General features: G+C 47.5%; 1 protein-coding gene across 2 annotated transcripts in view; it reads left to right on the forward strand.

Annotated features, from left to right (window-relative positions):
- The window catches only part of PPP1R16B (protein phosphatase 1 regulatory subunit 16B), a 57,441-nt gene that overhangs the window by 10,592 nt on the left and 26,241 nt on the right, over window positions 1-20,608 (forward strand). Inside the window, exons 2-3 of one of the 2 annotated variants that reach the window (XM_017822715.1) lie at window positions 6,735-6,797; window positions 6,886-7,137. In XM_017822715.1, the coding sequence (XP_017678204.1) occupies window positions 6,891-7,137 (247 nt within the window). In that variant the 5' untranslated portion in view covers window positions 6,735-6,797; window positions 6,886-6,890. Of the gene's footprint in view, window positions 1-6,734; window positions 6,798-6,885; window positions 7,138-8,886; window positions 9,199-20,608 lie in introns of those variants that run through there. The other variant, XM_017822716.1, reaches the window with a different exon arrangement.

Below are 20,608 nucleotides of genomic sequence, written 5' to 3' on the forward strand. Positions count from 1 at the left end.
GTGCTGTGTTGAGTGTGTTGAGTGTTTACAGGAAATATATAGTGAAAATACTGAGGGGCTTTCCTCAAACAACTGCCAGTATTGTCAGGAGTGGAACAGTTGGGAGGAGGAAAGAAAGAGACACAGTTTTCTATTACCAAAGAAATTTTTTTATTTGCTGCTTCACTTTTTAATTCTTGCTTGTATTTCATTCCCTCTGCTGGGAAGGAGCTTATTGAAGACAGGGAGATTATCTGGAACTAGAGATAAAGTGGCTGAACCAAAATGTTTTTAATTCTCTAGAAAAGAATTTAGCATTAAATTTTGATCTTTCCATTAAGCTAGAAAAATAATTTACAATGCTGTGCCTTCAGCACCACACTGCCCTTTTCCATCAGGCAGCAATGAAACTTCTTTTGCTACAGATGGTAAAACAGTATCTTCACTTTAGGAAGGTAATTGGGGCACAGATTAAGTTACTTACTTTGCATACAAGAAACCTGTGGGAAAGCCAAGAATCTCTCCTGAAACTCCCAATTTCTGATGAGATCCGTCACCCAGAAGACTTCTGTATCTGCTTTTCCCCAGCAGCACTCCAGGGCAGAGTAGGAGTTTTGTTCCCTAAGGGGTCTTGGCTGAAATATTTTTTCTTTTTCTTTCTTTTTTTTTTTTTAAAGTGGTACTTCCTGCCACTTTCCCCATCATTCCTTCATTCATTTGGTAATGCTGAGCATCTGCTGCTTAAAATGCTGCAGAAGCCTCGAGTGAGGAAAGGAGTTGTTTGCTTCTAAGATACCAGTGAAATTAAATCATGCAGCACCAATTTTGATAATTTTCACTCCTCAGTGTGGTTAACCTGTGGGTGTTGTGGAGCTCACAGCACAGCAGAGAGAATCACACGGCGCAGGCAAGAATTTACCACCAGAAGCAATAGCAGAGAGGGACAAACAGCTTTCACCAGCACATTGTGGCTGGAGCACAGGACTAGAAATAATAATCCTGAGGTGGTGGTGTAGCTCTTGCAGTGACTTTGCTGCCTGAAGTCAGGCAAGTGACCTTATTCTATGTTCATGTGCTCATCAGTGGATGCTCTTGACCTCTGGAGAAGGGTTTGTTGCAGATTATTGTGAAGGCACTGGCCGAGGTGTTTGTCCAGCAGTTGTTTGATGTGCTGCCTTGGGCTGTGTTCGGGGCAGGTGTGTCACCAGTGGCAGATTTCTGACTTCAGCCTTACCATAAGCTCTGATTTCCTGGGGGAGATGATGGTCAGTGCCCACCTGTGTCACAGTCCATGCACAAAGATACACACAAGGGAGATGGTACAACCTGTCTGGAAGGGTGTGATATTGGAGAAATAAAAATTTAAGCTCCAGGAAAGAGAGGAAACCTTTCAGGAGGCTGGAAATGCTGCTTTGTAGGAGATGAGACCATGTCCTGTAGCATTGCAGGTGAAAATGAGTGGTTTTTGGACTGTGATTCCTCAGAGGGATATCTCTTGTGATTTGAACTCCCCTTCCCAGTTTGCCATGTGGTGGCTGTTGGTATCCACCCCTGTGTCTGTCTTCATTTGGAAGACCCAGTAGCAGAGCCCCCTGTTGTAGGTGTGTGAGGCTGTAATGGTTTGAGTAGTTGCAGGATAGGGCTTGATGCAGTGTCCTTGTTAATAATGCTCTAATGAAACGTTTTTCCAAAAGCCAGGAGGTGACAGAAGCAGTTATAAAAGAAAAACTGGTTCTATACTATGGTGGTCTTAGCACAGAAGACCCTCTTGACTTGATGCACCACGTACTAATTAAAACCCAAGCCTACAAGGCCTTAGAGCTCCTGATCCAGCACAGGACTCCCTGTTCCCATCAGCAGTCAGGAGCGGGGTTTGTTTCCCATGTTCCCAAAGGTGCTGCAGATCAGAGCAGCTCACGTGTCAGTGGTGGGGTGGGGAGTGCCTTGGCAGAGCCGGCGTGGTTATGTGCTCCACAGGGACACGGTTTAGGAAATGACTTGGAGCACGTTCCTCTGGGGAGGGTAGGAAGGGGATGCTGCTGCCCTTTTCACCCTGGTCTGGGCTGTGTGGAAGAGGGAATGGACCTCAGCTCTGTGTGTGGTCACCCATGGCACATCCACGCTTTGGGCAGCCCTTTGTGACCCCTGCCTTTTCCTTCCTTGGGGATAGTTGAACTCCTGTGCCTGCCTTTCCCTGCTGCTCCTGCCGGTCCCTTGGGCTATCACCTCCTTCTCTCAGTGGCTTTTCAGCTGTCTCTGGATGGTGTTTTACAGCTGTTGGGCTCCAGTGAGCTCTTCCCCTCAAGCAAGTGATGGGCTGCTCTGCTGCTTCCTCCAGTCTTTGGGGAGGTCCTGGCCAACAGCAGAAACAGCAACGCAGAACATGCATCTTCAGCCTCTATATCACCCAACAGGGACAGTCCTGAAGGAGAAGCCTATGGATTCCTCATTGGTGCCCGCTGCTGGAGGATGGGTTCAGCAGAAGGGCTGCAACAGGATGGTCATTTTGCATTTTATGGGGCAGGAACACAGATTGGCCTTGGCCCTTACAAGAAGCAGAAGGAGTGAATTTGGCAATTCTTCACTTTGCCATGGTGCAGTTGACTCTTAGTGACATAAATAAATGAGGCAGCCACCTCCTCTGCCAACTGCTTATGCACTCAGATCCCTGCTATAGGCTTTCGTGCTGGATTTCCAATTCCAGCGGAGAGATTAGCTTGATGTGGGGAGGAGAGGGCTATTTCTGACACTCTTCATGCCACTGACTTGGCTTTATGCTGCAGACACCTCACCTAATCGGGCCCAATCCTGCAGGTGCCTCTCCACAAGCAATCCAGTGAATGGGAATGATCTCCTTGACTTCACAAGCGGCTCCTCACATACCAGGGTCTTGAATTTTCCCTTTGCTTGAAAGATACATAGCTTAAAGAATTCTCTAGTTGCTGCACTATTTTGTTTCAAGGTGTCCCATTCAAGGGTTGCTCTTCCATGGTTTGTGTTTGGTTCTTTTTAAGTGGAATAAAACTGAAATCAGTTGATGATACTTAAGTGAAGGACTCCTGTAAGTGTTTGTGTTCTGTGTCAGTGTCACACTGTGCTTTGACTAGTGCCTCGGGGAGATTTGGTGGAGGATTTGCAGGTCTCAGCTCCAGCTTCACCATCTGGTGGGGAGAGGAGGAGGTTCTCCAGCCTCCCTCAGCAGCATGGCTGCTTTAATAAATCCAGCCCCAACCTCAGCAACGTTATGTCAAAGTGTCTGCAACTCAGATGCTTTGTAGGAAGGTCAAGGGAACAGCTCTGAATGTGTGCTGGAGCAGGAAGATAAGTACCCTCAGTTTTCTCCTTTGCAGGATGCAAATGCCAACCTCTAAATGTGAAATGGGAAAGAGCAAAGAGTGTGTGCATCGGGGACGCCTCCGGGCAGGGTTGGTGGCACAGGGTGCAATCACTCACTCAGGAGACTCACTTCCTGGAATCGTGGTCTGGTCTTGTATTGCCAGTGAGTAACCAGTGCCTGGAAAGTCCTTTTGGGCTTAGTGAGGTGAGTCTTGTCCGAAGGTGAAACAAAAGGTACAGGAAATGCAAATTGACAAGAAATCCCATGGTGGTGTTCAACACATGCAAGTCCTTCACAGGGACCAATCTTTGACACAGTTTTCCCTGCTGCAGCACCCAAAGGAAGGGGATGGCATGAGCACCTTGCCTTCCTTTTGGCCCCTGAAATAGCCCCTGTTGTCCCTGCGGGGCTGGGGGCCGTGTGTGCCTGGGAGGATGTGCTCTGTGTGGTGGCAGGCACATCTGCTGAGCTCATGGAAACTCAGCTTGATCAAACACAAAGAATGGCACTTTCTTTTTCCCTCCTCTTCTTCTTTAAATAAAACAGAAACCAAAGTGAGATGCCTTGCAAACCATGGACACCCACACAGCCACTTCTGTGTCGCTTTGCAGGTAAACAGTTGCTGGGGACTGAACCCGTGCTACAGTTGGCCTGACTGGTTTGTGCAAGAAGTCAATGAGCCAGTTTTATGGTACAGGGGAGAAACCAGGTCACTGGAAAACAGGCAGCCAGAGTGATGGAGCCAAAGTCTTTCTGAAGCTCTGGGGTCCGTGGAGGGTTGTAGGGAATTGTACCTAAGTCTAGGAGAAGTTGAGCTGTGTTTCCTTCAGGAAGAGCTCTCAGGGTGACCTTTCTGCTTCTTTAGAGGTTCATTTGCTGGTTGGATAGAGGAGATGCTGCTGTTTGGTACTTCCAGAGATGTCTCCATATTCGTGGAATTCCCATCTGCATTTCTCTCCCCTTTGCAGACCACTTGAATCTCCCTTCTTTTCTGTTATGAGAGCAGAGGTGCTGCTGGAGGATGAGGTGTGTGCAGGAAATCTGAAACATGGGTGAACAGAGCCACACGTGTCCTCTCCTTGTAAATCCATGTCCTGTTGCTGTTTCCCAGATGCACTCCTAAAACCACCAAGAAAGCTTCCAGCTTATTTTGTGAAATGCTGAAATAAGGTTTCTTTGCTTTAATAATCCTGCAGAATTGTTTCTACTCCAGGTGTGTTTTGGAAAATATTTGTTCATCTTTTAGCAAACAATGGCAGAAGTGGCCTGGAAAAGGAGCGGGGTGGGAGTGCCTCGGTATTTCGAGAGGCATTTCCTGCCCTTATCTCCCCTCCTTCGAGGTATTGTAAACGGGGCTTCAGATCTGCAGCCTGTGTTACTGCAGTGGAGATCGCCAAGAAAGATACCTCCCCTGGAATGCCTTCGAGGGGCAGGAGCCCAGTTCACCAGAGGTTCCAACAAAGTGCCTGTGCTTGGGAAATGTGACTGCCCTAAAAGAAAAGCTTTTTTGAATGTTCATTTATGCATTTTCTTTAGGGTTTTGGGGGACCCTGGTGAGTCCCAGCTCGTGGGGACTGTGGGCAGGGGTGAGGGGGAGCTGTGCGTGGCTCTCGTGCTGTGGAGAAGCTGTGGCACCCTTCCCTTGCTTTCCAGAGACATACTGAAGTAATGAGTTGATATTTTCCATCTCAGGCAAGTGTTTGAATTTCTAGGTAGTATCTCTCTTATAAAAAAAACTTCATGAGGATTTGGGTTTGTCCCTGTGGAATTAGTTCTTATGGGATTAAACAGGGTTTTTTTGTTCAGGTCTATCCTTAAACCCTCAAAATAAGGTTTGCAGGTGTTGCTGAAGCTGCCCTTGGCCATTTACTGGATAAAGAAACTGCCCAGGACCTGCCTGTGTGCTCTGGCTGGGTTTGTTTGTTTTCAGTTCTCAAACCAATTATCTGGGGGAGGAAATGGCCTGTGTCGCTGTCAGTCTGCCCAGATATTTATAGGTAAGGTCGAAGCCCTGTGGAAGGTCTGTAGCAGTGTTTAGTAGGCGTGGCTGTCTCAGCCTGGTGAAACTCACTGGCAGGTGGTGGATGTGCTGTGTGGCTTGGACACTTCCCTGCAGCCCCTCACAATAGTGCCTCCACCATGGGCTGCTTCTCCCTCTGAGAGGGATAAGCTGAGGCTTTTCCTGGCTGGGCTGGATGGAGTAAGGTTTGGTATCCTCACCATGTCTCTCGCCTTGGTCTAGCTACCTCTCTTCTGCTATTTTTCCCCATAGATTCTTTGCAACCATTGCTTATGAGATGTTGCTTCCCCTCTTTTGCAGCAGGAGAGTTGAGCAGGGAATGGCTTCAGCTGTCCCCTTGGGGCTTTCTCAGGTGCTTGGGAATACTTAAGTTCTCCATAGTCTTCCCTTCCCATCAACACTTTCTTTTTGTTTTTTTCTTTTCCCCCTCCAAACTGGCTGAACAACAAGAGCTCTCTTGTATGTGGTTATTTGCTTCTTACCTGGATTTGGCATGCTTACCTTGCATCCATTGTGCTTTGCACGGATGTGTTGGAAAGGACTCGTTCAGTTTGCCTGTGATGTTGGCTTTGTTTCAAATGCACCTTTCCCGTTAATCTGGGATGTGTTTCCTCCTCCTGTGCAGCAGGTGACTGGGCAGCTGCCCATGGGTCCCTGGGTGATGGCTTTGTGGGTAGCACTGCTCAGAGGTCTGTGTCATGGTCACACCAAGAGTCTGGAGCTGTGAATTAACTGCTCTTATCTCTGTGCTTGTGGAGCCTGAACAGCAAAACCAGAGTGATTTAACGTGTGGTGAAGAGAAAACACAAAGGAAGAGAGAAATGAACACAACCCCCATGTTTTTAAGAGCTGAGGCAGTTTAAGTGTTAGCAATACCTCCCTGGGAGCCATGTCCTATCTCTGTGTCCTTAGGGCTAGGCTGGGAAGGGGCTGATGGATGAAGAAGTCCTGGCTGCATGGTGGGACACCTGCAATGAGGGGTGATGGCTGTGCTGGAAGGGATCAGCTGGAGGGAAGGAGGTGTGTCTCGGTACTCAAATTTCTCCTGAGTTGTCTGACGAATTATATCAAACATGTACAAGATCTTTGCTGGTTAAGACTATTCTGCTTGTAAGAGAGGGCTGGTGTGAACTATAGGCATGAACACCATGCATGCTAGAACTGCTGCTTTATCAAGAGGGTTTTGCTTGGATGTTTGGAGTGAGGAAAGGGGGGAATTAAAAAGGGGGAAATCACAAAGGTTAGTGAGAACAACCAAGCAATTAAAGCACAATTAACTGAGCTGCCTTTTTTGGGGTGGAAGGTGTTGCCTGTTGTGTTTTCCAACAGTCTGATGTTAGCTGCTTGCCTGCATGGAATGAGGAGACTTGATCCCTCATTTTTTCCTCCTCATTGCAGGTTTCCACCACATTCTCATTGGACACTGCAATGGGCCCTCCCCAGCTCGGCCTCAAGATGCCGGTATAGCAGCAGGTGGCTGTGATCCAGAGGACCTGTGGTGGGACACTGTTTCCCACTGGGACATCCTTCCCCATCCCTCTCTCGGCAGAAGCAATGGATGCCCATGTGGACCTCCTGACCGAGCTGCAGCTGCTGGACAAGGTACCCACGCTGGAGAGGCTGCGGGCAGCCCAGAAGCGGAGGGCTCAGCAGCTGAAGAAGTGGGCACAGTATGAGAAGGAGATGCAGCACAAGAAGAGGAAGCACGAAAAGAAGAGAAATGCTGTGAACCGAAAGAAAGTGTCTTTTGAAGCCAGCGTTTCTCTGCTGGAGGCCTCTCTGAGGAACGACGTTGAGGAAGGTACGGCACTTGTATCTGGCAGTTTCTTTGTCTGGCTCTGTGTGAGGCCCTCTGTGGTGTGCAGAGGCATCTGTGCTGTCATCCATGCCCTGGACTGCCCTTGACATGGTGTGGTCTCTAAGGCGTTGCCATCTCTGATACAGCTGTGGGGTCCTCAAAGCACTGTGTGACACACCAGCGTTACCTCGATGGGCATCATGAGTGGGCACACAAATGCTAGGATAGGGCAGGAGTTATGACTGAGATTTAGGGAAAGGAAGGCAGTTTTCATCTCTTTCCTTTTCATACTTCCTACTTACAGAAGGTGTGAAACCCTCCTTTGCCTTGTGGGTGTGCCTCTCAGTGGTTTTACAGAAGTCTGTTGCAGGGATTTACATGTCAGTGTAAACCTCCTCAGCTTCCCTGCTTGAGGGCATGGATTGAGAGCTACATGGATGTATGAATTTTTTCCCAAAATACTGTAAAGCATGGCTTTGCTTAGTGCTTCCTATAGAACAGAACTGCATATTGTTCAGAAATTGGTTTAATTATACCATTTCAAAGTGGATCAAAGTGCCTTGCTTTTGCTACAAAATCTGAAGGGAGGAGGAAAAAATGAGTCTAAAAGTCAATAACCATTTGCCTCAACACAGCATGGGGAAAAACTTGTGAGCTCCGGGGAGCCAGAGAGTACTTTTTTACGCGTGGGCTTTTGGAGATCCCAGGTGATTACTTTGATATATGAATCATCTTTTGTTTCCACGTGGGAAGTCAAGGGGGAGATGAAATATAAATGATTAAGAAGTTGAGAAGTCAATGTGAGGAAGGTTGGAGCTGGGAGTGCAGCTGGCACGTGTCACCTCCGAGCTGCCTCTGGGCAGGTGTGCCACTTCTGTTCTTCGTGGCTTTTCCATGCCTTTTGTGTTTATTTTTTATCATTCTCACTCCTGAAGTGGGAGAGGCGATGGTAGTAGGTGCTGTGCGATGAAATCAGGGAAAAGAAAATGGAGTTGGGTAGTGAGTTGGCTCTGTCCCAAAGATGTCTTGGAGCTGTGATGTGATCTCCTCCTGATGGAGGTGGTGGGTTGAGCCCTCTAGGATGGAGTCATTGGGTGCAAACCTCTGCCTTTCTCTTCAGGCAGCAGCCCTGTGTCCCTGAGGAGCTGAACGTGCTGATTTCACTGTTCTTTGCCTGCCTCTTGCCCAGATGTAATTGAAAGAGCTCCTGTGTGCCCACATGGATCTGCAGCACCTTCCCTTATTCCTGTTTCCTTCTGCCATTGATGGCACAACCACTGGGCTCAGCCACTCTGGCTTCCCACTCATCCAGTGACCTCTCTGACTCTGGAGATGTGACAGGCTTAGAGAAGAGGACTTCTTTAGCACGTAAGAAATGCAGGTTCAGCCACAGGTGACCAGGCATGTTGCAGAATTGCTGTATCTCCCAGGTAACAAGTGATAGGGCAAGAGGAAATGGTCTCAAGCTGCTCCAGAGGATGTTTAGGTTGGATACTGAGAAAAATTTCTTCCCCAAAAGGGTTGTTAAGCATTGGAATAGGCTGCCCAGGGCAGTGGTGGAGTCACCGTCCCTGGAGGGATTTAAAAGATCTGTAGGTTTGGCTCTCGATTCAGTGGTAGACTTGGCGGTGCTGGGGGATGATTGGACTCTGATCCTAGAGGGCTTTTCCAACCTAAATGATTCCATGGTTCTATGATCTCAGCATGGTGGTGAAGCAGGACAGAAGTCAGGGGCTCCTGGGGAGCATCAGCGTGGGCAGGAGCTACGGAGGGGTGATGGCTTCTGTCAGCTTGTTCCTCACATCTTCTGCAACAGATCTGTGATTTTACAAACAAGTTGCTATTAAAAGCTCCTTTGGATCTCTGTGGGCAGAACCAGGGTAGGGAGCACGCTGCAAACATGCTGGTGGCAGACGTGAGCGGAGAGTGGCACTGGGGAGAAGGAGGTGTTGAGCAGTGACCCCAGATGGAGGGCAGCAGTTCCCCTGGGCTGCAGAGTGCTGCCCTGGACCTTCAGTGTGGAAAACTGAAATAGCTACAGACAGTTCATGGGAGAACTCCAAGGTGAGAGCAGAGTGCTCCCAGTTGCCAGACTGGACCTGCTCCGGTCTCCCCCATGGGAATGCTGGGGGGAGAGGCATCACACACCATAACCTTTTAAAGTGGAAATATGTTCAAGTCCTCACCCAGCTCTGAGCTCAGTCTGAGCTGGTTGCAGGAGGATGGTACAAAGGGGAGAACACTCAGCCTTACAGAGCTTACAGGGAGTACAGTGCTCGATGCAGCCTCTGGGCTGTTCCAATGGCTGTGAAGGAGTTGCTTTATAATGCAATAAAGTAGTGCTTTGTGAGCTACTGTACTGATTGCAAAGGAACTGTGAGAAGAAAGACAAGAAGTTGCTGAAGGCTGTAGGTAGCCCTTCGAGGCTGTCCTGCAAGATCGTGATCTGAAATTGTGGGGAGGAGGCCGGTCCTGCCATTCCCAGGGCAGCACCTCATCCCTGAAAACAACCCTGGCTGCTGCAGGGCTGTCGTGTCCAGGTCTTTCTACATCACTGAGCTCCTCTAAAAGCAGCCCCAGAGACTGGAGAGAGGAGCTGGTGTTCTGTAAATTGGAAAAACAGATCCCAAAGGTGGGTAAAGTGGCTGCTTGTACAGACATGTGGCATTTGCTGTCTGGAAGTCCCTTCTCACACCTGGGTTGTTTGCAGGGGGAGCTTCCACTTGACTGACAGAAGCTGGAGGTGTTGGCATTAGCTGGGTGGTGAGCTGTGTTCCCTTCAGTGAGCCAGTGGAGAAATAAAGACCCCCAAGGACCAACTCACCTTCCAGCAGTGCTGGAGGTACCCTGGTTTCTCCTGCTCTTGGATGAGAGCTGCCTCCCACAGGCACCTGCTGCCCCCCGGCCATGGCTCTGGGAAGCATCGCTGCAGAGTCCTTCAGCTCCCACCTCCTGGCACTTCATCCTGCAAGCGAAACTTTACCAGAGCCAGAGTGTTGCATAAAACAACGCTTCTGCAGGAGTTTAACCATGCAGGCCTTTAGGGCTGGTGAGCCAGAAAGTGAAGGAAAACTCAGGTTTGATGACCTTGGACTTGGCATCCAGCAAAAAAGTTTCCATTGGCAGATCAGCGGACGCAAGCTTGGGGCTCGCTGGGTCCTGTGCCAGCGTGGGGGGATTTCCCTGGGGAGGAACCAGCTTATTCACATAAACACATCCCCCATGTTTCCCTTCATGCTGACCCTTAAATACCCTGTACATGTGAGGCAGTGCTGAGCATGCTTCACCCACCCTTTGAGGAGCATCTGCTGGGAGTTCCGACTGTGCTCCCTTTGCACCTTTCTGGAATAAACTCAACCCTGTCGTTTCCAAAGGCACTTTTAAAAGAGGCCCTAATTAGTGTCTATAAATTGCTTTCTTTAACCTTTCCAAGTTGATGTGATCTGTTCCCTTGTTACTTCAAACCTTTTATGAGGTGCCTTAATTTTCCACCCACGTTATTAATCTCCTGAAGCTTCTTACATGGGGTTCCTGTGTCCAAGTCTATGAGCAAGTACATTTGTCTGTCTGAGAAGGTTTTTCTCCTGGGCTTTGTGCCCTTTGAAGGGCTCTGAAAAAAAAAATCTCTTTTATAACCAGAAGTCTGAGTATATATCTGGGTATTTGGGAATGACCTGAGTCAGAAATTTAAAGTTTCTTTTCAATAACAAAGGCATTTCTTGAGTTTTAAATTCTCTGGGTGTGGAAATGAGAGCTCTCCTCTTTGGGAAGCTGTGTGTGGGAGCCCTTGGCAATGATGGATTTTGTTAATTTTGTAAATGGGTGTTGGTATGTCTTCCTAAAGCAAATTCATGTATTTGGCCATATTTTAACTTGGCTTTTTCATGCAATTTGGATGTGATGCCAGCACAGGGTGGTTTGCATATGGCAGCTAACTGGAGGCATCTGGGAGCATGAGCAGTATTGAATCTGCAACTTTTTCTGTTGTCATAACAAGTAAATAATCTTTTTTTATTGTCCCCAACTCCCTGAAATGTCAATCAAATGGGAAAATTATATCCATAAGAGCTTGAAATGCCAACTTTTCTGTTTGGATATTACTGCTGAAAGTCCATCCCAGGTTTTCATGGGATGAGGCCTTCTCCCTCCCCAAAGTTGGAGTCAACTTCAACATTTTGTTTCAGACTCTTATTTAAATGAAGAAGTTTGATCAGAAATACTTTTTTTTAAAAAATAAGGTGAGATATTGGCTTAACTTCAGAATGTGTTTCATAAAAGATGACACCAGCTGTTGCAGAAGAGCTTTGGTTTCAGTGGGTCAAGCCTCTTCTTGACCCCTGTCAGATGAATTGGGATGTCTGCTCTTGGGACGCTGGTGCTTCCGTTCACTGAGTTGTTTCAAGATGTGTGAGTTGAGAAACAGACTCTTTTCATACCCACAGACCAGAAATTCTGCATCTCTGGAATTTCTCTATTTGCAGCACAAGCAAGCAGGCTCCCTCCTGAACCCCCACAGCGAGCAGTTGCTTTTCTTGACTAAAGCAAGAACCAAACATTTGCATGAATGCCCTCTGACCATCCTTGCTGAGAAGCAGTGATGTAGGGATCCTGGCTGGAATTTTTTTCGTTTTTTTTTTTTTTGATCAACATTTAAACAGCCTGTTCTCCCCAAGCACCTTACAGGCTCAGCTGCCCACCTTCTCCTCAGTGGGCACATCTTTCTGCTTGCCCCTTGCTTCTGTAGTTCTTGGCTTCTGTGATAGAAATGGGTCATTTTCACATCTTTTTGCTTTCTGGCTTTTACACATGTGCCAATTCCAACCATTTCTGATACCACTGAAAATATTTCTGGTGTATCTTGTAATAAGATTACAAGATAATGAATAAACATTGGATTCAAACTGCTTGTCCCACCAGTAAGGATGGTCTGTTTGGATTCAAGTTGTTTTTAATCAAACAGGGATTGGCCAGTGACGGTTGTCAAGATTTTGTTTCTTACTAGAAGTGGCTTAAGGCACTTAATCGACTTCTAAAATTTGGCTACAGTGTGTTTTGGAGGAGAAACTCAATGTCTCCTTGGTTGCATGTACACCTAAATGCGAACTGGACATTTCTTTGGTTTATTAGTATTGTCAATGGTGTTAATGCAGCCGTGTGTGAGGACTATTCTGGCTTGAAAGGGGATCTGGGCAATGGCAAGGAAAGGCTGAAACTTCTCAGCTTGTGCATGCAAGGTGCACTAGGTAGGATATGTAAGGTCACCATCTGCTTTGCAAACCCTGCCCCGCCAACTCACGGCAGGGAGGGCTCAGGATGCGCCGCCTGCGCTGGGAACTGTCAGGACTTTAGTCAGCCCAAGGCGGATTATCAATGGGACCTTAATTCAACCAGGTGCCTGGAGATGTTAATGCGTACAATGAAGTGCTAAATCATTGGCTTTTAACCTTTCCCTTCCCTGTCCTGGCTGATCTGCTTGCTGTGACCTGGAGGCAGCTGTGGATGGCAGCTTGTTTTCTGGTGTCTAGAGGCTGCCAAATGTTGAAGCCAGAACTTCTCAGTCTGAGCCTGACAATATTTGCCTATATATGGGTGGCTTTTTCTAGCCAGTAACTTCCCGACTTGGTTGTCTTTGTGATTTCCCTGGGAGGACTTCTGCCTGCCATCTGCACGAGGGGGACCAAGGCATGGAAGCACAGCCGTGGCCATGGATATGGGTCGGATCAAGCCTTGAAAGCAGCACGCCTGGCTGCCTGCTCAGGGGGATAATGGCCTGGAAGGGCTGAGGCTACAGCCCAGCCAGCTTCTTGCTCTGGGGGCTGTGACATGGGGTTTCCTGCAGGCAATTTCTTTCTTGCCTGCCTGGCTGCCTTCCAGGTGTGTGCTGTTTCCTATGCTCCAGTTAACTGCGTGTTTTGTCCCACTCCAATAGCGAAAAATTGGAGAGCATAAATAGCAGCTCAGTTGGGGACCTCTGGTGTCTTTTGCGTAATAAGCAGCAGAAATCTGGCGTAAAAGATGGTCTGTCTTCTCTCCTTGTCCATGAGCTCTGATAGCCAAGACCCTGTCCCACTGCAGGGCTGTGTTGTGATACCTAATCCAGTTCTGCCAAAGGGACGTAAGACGTGAGCCTGATGGCTCCCCAGAGCTCGCTGGTACCTGGCATTTTGCAGCATCATTCTGTTTTCAGGTGTATTTTGAAAAATAGAAAAGTCCAAACAGCTCACAACCAAAGCACCGTTTTCCAGACAAGTATCTAATTCTTCTTTTCAAATGAATGTCAGTGGGGAAATGAGTATTTTTGGGGGTGAAACCTTCTTGCAGGGAGAAACCTCATGTTGCTGCTTTACTCTGACTCAGTTGAAAATATGTTTCTGGATAGGAGGAACTTGGCTGTAAGCTGTGGTTGCAGGCTCTGCTTTCTGCCCCTTTTCCTGTTCAAGGAGAATTTGAAAAGTGGATTAAATCTACTTTTTTCCCAGATTTAAATTCCTGCCTTTCTGGAGTTGGGCCAGCTCAGCTCAGTTGGTGTAGATTTCTTCCTCCTAGAATCATGGAAAATAGAGGTTGAGAGGGCCTCGGGAGGTCATGTAATCCACCTCTCGCCCCAAGGCAGGATCAACTGTATCTAAAATGCTTGCTAATGAGGGAGGAGTTAGGTATCTTAGTGTATTTATAGGCACCTTCACAGCACCAGAGCACATCTACATGTGCAGGTGGTCCTGCTGCTCATTCAGTTCTGCATATTTTTCGTACTAGCTTATATTTATCCTCCTTTCTTTTGCCTTGCTTCTCATCCTTACGTTTATTGACTGGGAGTTTTCCTACTTCTGTGAAGAATGCTCTAATCCTTTCTTTAATAGCAGTTGCTATGGCAGCTGGTTCAGGCAGTGCCTTATAGCTTCTTCTACATACACTTTCACTGCTTGTTTTTTCCTCTGGAGCCTGGCCAGGTCTTTGGGAAACCTTATCATTCTCTGTAAGTGTCTTGAGAAAAAAATAAAAGAAAAAAAATCATATTCTGGTATAACCACTTAAAAACATCCCTATAGCCTTGCCCACCCTCTATCCCGTCACTAAAGGATGCTAAATAGGCCAGGAAGCAAACTGTTTAATTCTGTCTGCCGGTGCATTTGTAATCAAGAGCCAAGATGCAATCAAGCACCCTGCACTCCTTTTAATTTGGGGAACAAGAGCTCATGTGCAGCTCCAAGCGAGCGGATGCAGTTTCCACTGAGATCCCTGCAATTTGCAACTGTTTATTGCTGGATTTGGCCTCTGGATTCCCCAGACAGAGTGAGGTAGACTGGCTGTAAATGCCACTCATGTAGGAAGATGGCTTTAGTTATTCTGGGGTGTTCCTCCTGCTCTGAATACATTTAGTAGCAGTTTGCAGCATCTGTCAGTTTGGCCAAGGGTTTCAAGCCAGATTGTAATTCCCTTTTTCCTGATGGTCTTGTCTGCTGTTCTAGGCTTTGCTTTCAAAGGGCACGAGGAGTGGTCCCTGCCTTGAGTGGAAGAGCACCAAGCTCTGAATTGTAAAGGAAAGCTTCCAAAGTCTCATTTATCTCAGTCTGTCTTTACCTGGGCTGACAAGAGAAATTAAATTAGTTAAAAAAACCCCACCACTCTCCCGTGTAAAAAGATGCTAAACAACCCAACCACCAAACAAAATAACACCCACTCTTTTTTCTCCCAAGGGCTACTGCTATCGAGTTCACCTCTAAAAAGGGGAGACTAGAGCAGGAATTAACCTGAAAGTCGCTCGCAAACCATTCTCCTTGACTGCCCCAGCCCTGTTTTAGCCTGGTTGGCAGCTGATGGTTTCTATTGTAGAGAAGTGTTACAGCTTCTATTTTGTCCATTTTTATAGCTACATCTGTCTGGAAACATTCACATTTTGGGTGAGTGGGGGAGATTCTGGCACCTTCAAAGTATTTCCACTCTGGTCTAATTTAGAGCAGGAAAGGTTGGAGATGAGGTGCTGGTACTTCCACAGTTCTGGTTGAAATGATAAGGCCTGAACACAGTGAGACGTGGTGGCTCACTGTGAATTATCCTGTCTGAAGGATTCTCTATGTCAACACCATCTGTTTCAATACCAGCAAACTTTTACCAGCCCGGTGTTATTGAACGGCAAGCATGAAACATGGAGAGGGAGCAGCTCTGCTGCACTGAGGTTTTTGTTGCTGCAGGACATTTGTGGTCTGCCCAATGGCTTGGGACAAGGAATTCACCTGGAAATCCATACCAGTTCTTGGTCTTTTGGGGTTTCAAAGGTGCAGTGACCCTGCAGTAAAGAACAATCATTTCACTTACATTAAGGACATGGAGAGAACTTTCTGCATCTGTCTGCAGGCATTGGGTTGAGATTATGCATTGTCAGAGAAGACAAGTGAGATCCAAACTGGGGTCCTGTGATTAACCTTCTGGAGAGCCCATCAGCTCCACAGAGACTAGGACCCAGCTTAGAAACCTGGGACTGGACAGCGTGCAGTGCTTCCATGGAGAGCAAGTTTCAACCTACTTCGAGTTCAGACTCTTCCTGTGACTCGAGAACTTTTCAGACCTGGTTTATTTTATTATTTCAGATCCTATCAGTTTGTCTTTAATTAGCAAGGCTAGAGCAGGGCTCCATGGGAACTTAAATGGGCCTCTTCTTTTAATTAAAATTTTGGTTTAATAGCCTGAAATAGCAGGCATTAGAAAGAGCCAGAGCTCCAGTGAAGGAGGACAGGACGGTCCCCGTGGATCTGCAGTGACATCCTCCTGGCAGTCAGGGAGTTATAGGGTTTTCTTTCCTCCTAAAGCTGATGCTGTCACAACAGTGATGCAAGTCCTGAACTTGATCTGAAGCTCCAGTCTAGGCTGTAACCAGCCTATTTCCAACCTGCTGCTGGATGCTGTGCCAAAAGCACAGCATGCCTGGGTTGGTAGGTGACAGTGGGTCATGGAGAGGTGCTGGAAGTCCATTTTGCTTTTACTAGAAGGGCCAGTGAGTTTAAAATTTCATCTTAAAGGGCATCTAAGCAGGATTCTCTGTGTGCTTTCATAGTAAATTTATTTCTCATAACTTCAATCATGCAGTTGTGAAGTAGCTATGAAAAAGCTGCTGCTCTGTCCCCTGACCCAAATTATTCTCATTTGTGGCAATTTTCCATCACTCTTCAGAGACAGGAAAGCTGTCATCTGAATGCTGGTCAGCACTGAATGAGTGGCATGGATTCAAGATTTGGGTCATCATTGCATTGTATCACGCAGTGCTCTAAGATTTACCATGTGTTTAGTAGTGGGAATGTTTGCAGCATTGATCTGTCAGTTATCCTATGGGGAAAAAGTGAGCAGGAAATATTTCTTGCTTTACTTACACCCAAAGCCTTTTCTTTTAGCTCAAGGGCAATATTTGTTGACTGATTTTTCTCTCGTGAAATGGGATTGACAGCTTGGATTGCAGATAGAGGTGTGCCCAGAGCAGGGCGAGGGTGATGAGCCAGAGGTCTGGCCATCTGGCTTTGCTTGATCCTTGTGTCATTCCTGTGGGTTTCACAGCTTCCAGGAGTATGTTGCTCACTGAGCCTTCCTGGACCAAGATCTGATAGGAGCACATTCAGCTACTACTGACCGGGGGCTTCTTGTGGATCCCTGAGCATTTTGGCACAGACCTCTAAAGATATTTGGGTATTCTAACTTCTGCTGCACTCAGTTTGGTTTGGTCACGTAATGCATTTGTGCTCCAGAAGAATACAGAGTCCATGTGAAAAGCACTCAGCTCCTTCCTGCGGGATGCCAGTGTACAGACCACCCAGTTAAGCCCCTCCTGCCCTGTGGGATTACAATATACAGACACAGCATTTTTTCCCCTCGGGGTTGGTCCTGATCAGCACCAGGAGTTCCCAGCAGCTGTGGAAATCTCTCACCTCTGCCATGGGGAGGAGTGGTTCCCTGGGACATCCAGTACCCAGTGTGGTGGGATCCCCACCCTTCTCCTTCCCTTCCTACAGGAAGGGCCTGTGGGTTTTCCAACCATGGAACAGGAAAGAAGCAGAGATCCTGTTTACCTACCCACTGAGCTGGCTCACTTCTGTTTAAAATTGCTCCTTGTCCCATTCTGCTTGTGGCTGTGGCCCCTCGTTTGCCAGCTGTCCTGTCTCTGCTGTGCCCTCTGGAAAGAGCTCTTCCAGGAAGCATCATGTGTGGAGGTCTAGAGATGCCACAGCTGGAGAAGGCTTCAAAACCCAGTGGGCTGAGTTGCAGGGTTAAGACCCCAGCACTGATTGCTGTGTCACTCAGAGATGAAAGTAACAGCTTGGTCACCCACAGATCATGGGGTCTTGGGACTGGGGGCAAGACAAGGACATTTACTGGGGGCAGAGTTGGTTTTGCAGTTTTGCCCTGTCCCAAAGCAGCTTCTGTGTTAGATCCTAATAACATCCAGTGCAATATCAGCTCCTTGGGAGGTGTCAGATAGCATCTGACCCACGCATGAACGTGGAGGTTTGGTGAGACTCATGCAAAGCCTTGACTATGTTTGTTATCTCTCACTAAAATATGAGAGAACATTGGGCAGGGCCTGATTTGTTGTGGACATCTCTTTGCTCTTGTTGGGAAGTCTGAACTCTCCACAGCTGGGGTAGAAACCTGCAGCATGGGAGGCCACCTTCCCACAGAGGACAGGGGGTGACTGCAAAGCAGGAGAACCGGGAATGTTTCCTTGGAGCACTCTGTGCTTCTTCCTGCTCCCAGTGCTGTGGGAGGGTCTTGCTTCTGCACAGGAGCAGTTTGATTCATGGTTACAGCTCCGAGGGCTGTTAGGAAAGGCAAGCAGGGTGATAGAGCTGTGACTGGAGAGGGTTTACTGGTGGAAATGCTTGTGGGTGAAGAGGAGGCTGGAGATCTCTTTGTCAGAGCAGGATATACACGCTGCAGGAGCAGGATGAGCGGTGCAGCTGTTCCTGACTCTGGGACAGCCTCTTGAACAACAAAAACCTCATCAGATATGGCACAATTTGTGGTGTACAGAGTGACTGTGTAAAATTCTGACTTGTGGGCACGGATGTTTAACCTGAGCAGAAGAGTCATGGGCTGAGAGTGGTAATTGGAAGGAAACGATGTACCTGTGTTTGTGCATCCCCTGGGACAGGTACAGGTCTGGAAAGCAGTGGGGCTGGCAGGAGTGTGTGGGGACACAGCCAGGATGGCCTTCTCTGAAACTGCTCGTGGGCGAGAGTTTTTTGCAGTGTCATTACCCCTGGGGAGCGAGTTGTTCCCATGGGATTTGGGGAGAGCAGGAGTGTGAGTGGCTCTGTGGAGCTTTTTACTCTGCCAGTCTGGCTGTGCGTTGCTGTGAAGACACTTGCAGCACCCGGCCCTAGTGTTAATGGGAAGGCTGGTGGCTGTGCTGGGCAGGCAGAGAGTTCTTAGGTAGTGACTAATGAGTGCCCTGCAGAGCAGGAGCATGGACACTCAGCAAGTCACTAAGTGGCTGCGTTTAACTAAAATTAATGCCCCTTGTAAGCAGTGGTGGCAGCTGCGCAGAGCAGTGGGCTAATCTCATGCAGGAAAGGGTTTGCTGGAAGAGGTGATGGTGCCCTGGCTAGTGCAGGGACCAGGATCCATACTGGGCTTTCCTAGGGAAGGCAGGCACAGTGCCCCTGGGGTGTGCATAAGTCATGTTCCTGCAGTACCCAGCTCTGCAAGCATCCCGAGGGAAGCACCAACACCCCGAATGCTGGGTTGTGTCTGGGATCATGGCACCGCATCCTCAGTGTGGGATGTTTGGGGATCTCTGCATGGACACAGCCAGTGTCCTGTCTGCCATGCACCACCAAATCTGGTGCTGTCTGGAATGGACTGAGCCAAAAGCCTGGGTCTGGCAATGCAGACCTGTGGATAATCAGGGCGAGCTGCCTGAAGCAGGGAGAGTGGCACTGCCAACAGGCAACGAGCATCACTTACTCTAATTAAATCTGAGGGGGCTTTTTTAATGACCTATTTTTTTTTTTTTGGACTTAACTGGGAAAGTACACTGAGGGAGGAAGCTGTCCTTGTTTAAAAGTGTCTACCCTTAGCCCACAAAGCTGGGCCAGATCTGCTGGTACATGCTGGTGCTTTGTGTGGCCCTGGTAAGGAAAACAAGCATAAGTATCACTTTATAGCTGTTTTGCTTTGCTTGATGAATCTGGATCAGTGTCTCTCTCCCTCCTAATCAGGTTAGTTTTCTTTTGATCTACCTTTGTTAAGGAAATCTAAACTGATTTAGCTATTCCCATCCGTTTTCCCTTTGCCTGATTTGGTCTTTCCACAAGGCTGTCTCGGCTCTAACCTAATTACTGTTGAGTTGTCTGATGCTGTAGCAGGTGACAGTGCTGTACAACTTTGTAAATCTTAACCAGTATTCACTGGGAATTTTTTTGGCAGATGTTTTGTTTCATTTTTGGACAGATTAGTTTTAGATTGGCAAATGCACTAGACTTAAGGAGAAGACAATTGTTACTAGCTGTCAAAAAGAAAACACTAATTATCAATCATGTTTTATTGAGCCTCTGTTGAACTGATTTGCTGTAGAAAACATAACTTTCTAGCTTCAGGACATCTGATTTTTGAGAGTTCTTCTTTCTTGATAATGGTGATGTATGTTACAGCATAGAAGAGAGGAAAAAATTAGCTCAGGATTAAAATCCATGACACCCTGGAATTTTAATCACCTGTTTTTAGGAACATAAAACCGTATTCTGTGCTAGTGTGCCATAAAATCATTGCAGATGTGTGTTCCTTGTCACTTCTGCATGTAAACCCTGTCCCTGCACGTGATTTACAGCATTCCCAGCCACAGCAGGGTTTAGTGAATGTCTGCCTTGTTTGTTTGCTCTCAATAGGTCCTAGTTTTCAAAACGAGCCTCCAGTTACTGTGAGATAAGATAAGGGTAGTTGGGGGAAATTTCAGTGTTCCTGCCTTGTTCTGTGACTTGGCTGTGGTGCTGCACTTCCCGGGACTCGGACCAGTAGCAAGGCACCGGCTTCGTCTGAAATCAGTTTTGCAAAGTTGCTGGTACAATCATTAAGCAAAACAGGTTTTTAGTGAGTTATTCTCCACTGCAGTTGCGTGTGCTATCTAAAATATCTCTCACTGTGCTCCTGTTGTTTGTAACACACTCAAACTGACTGATGGGAGGGGCAGGTGGAGATGAAGGGGCATCTTCCAAAACAGCTCAGGTAGCCCTTCCCCATAGCAGACTGGTTTTGTTTTCCTCTTGGGATAAGTCCAACACGGCAATTTTTATCCGTCTGTTTTTCTTGTGAGAGGGGAAGTGTTATCTGTGAGGGGAGATATGTGTGCAAGTTCCAAGCTGGCTTCCCACCAAGCCCCCGAAACCTGACAACAAGGTCCCGTTCCCCAGAAGGGGAAGAGAAAAGAAAGAACCAAAACAGCCAAAGCTATAGCAAATATATATATATATATATATATTTATATATGAGA

The sequence above is a fragment of the Lepidothrix coronata genome, unplaced genomic scaffold, assembly GCF_001604755.1.
Source record: "Lepidothrix coronata isolate B3197 unplaced genomic scaffold, Lepidothrix_coronata-1.0 Scaffold99, whole genome shotgun sequence".
NCBI classification, from domain to species: Eukaryota; Metazoa; Chordata; class Aves; order Passeriformes; family Pipridae; genus Lepidothrix; species Lepidothrix coronata.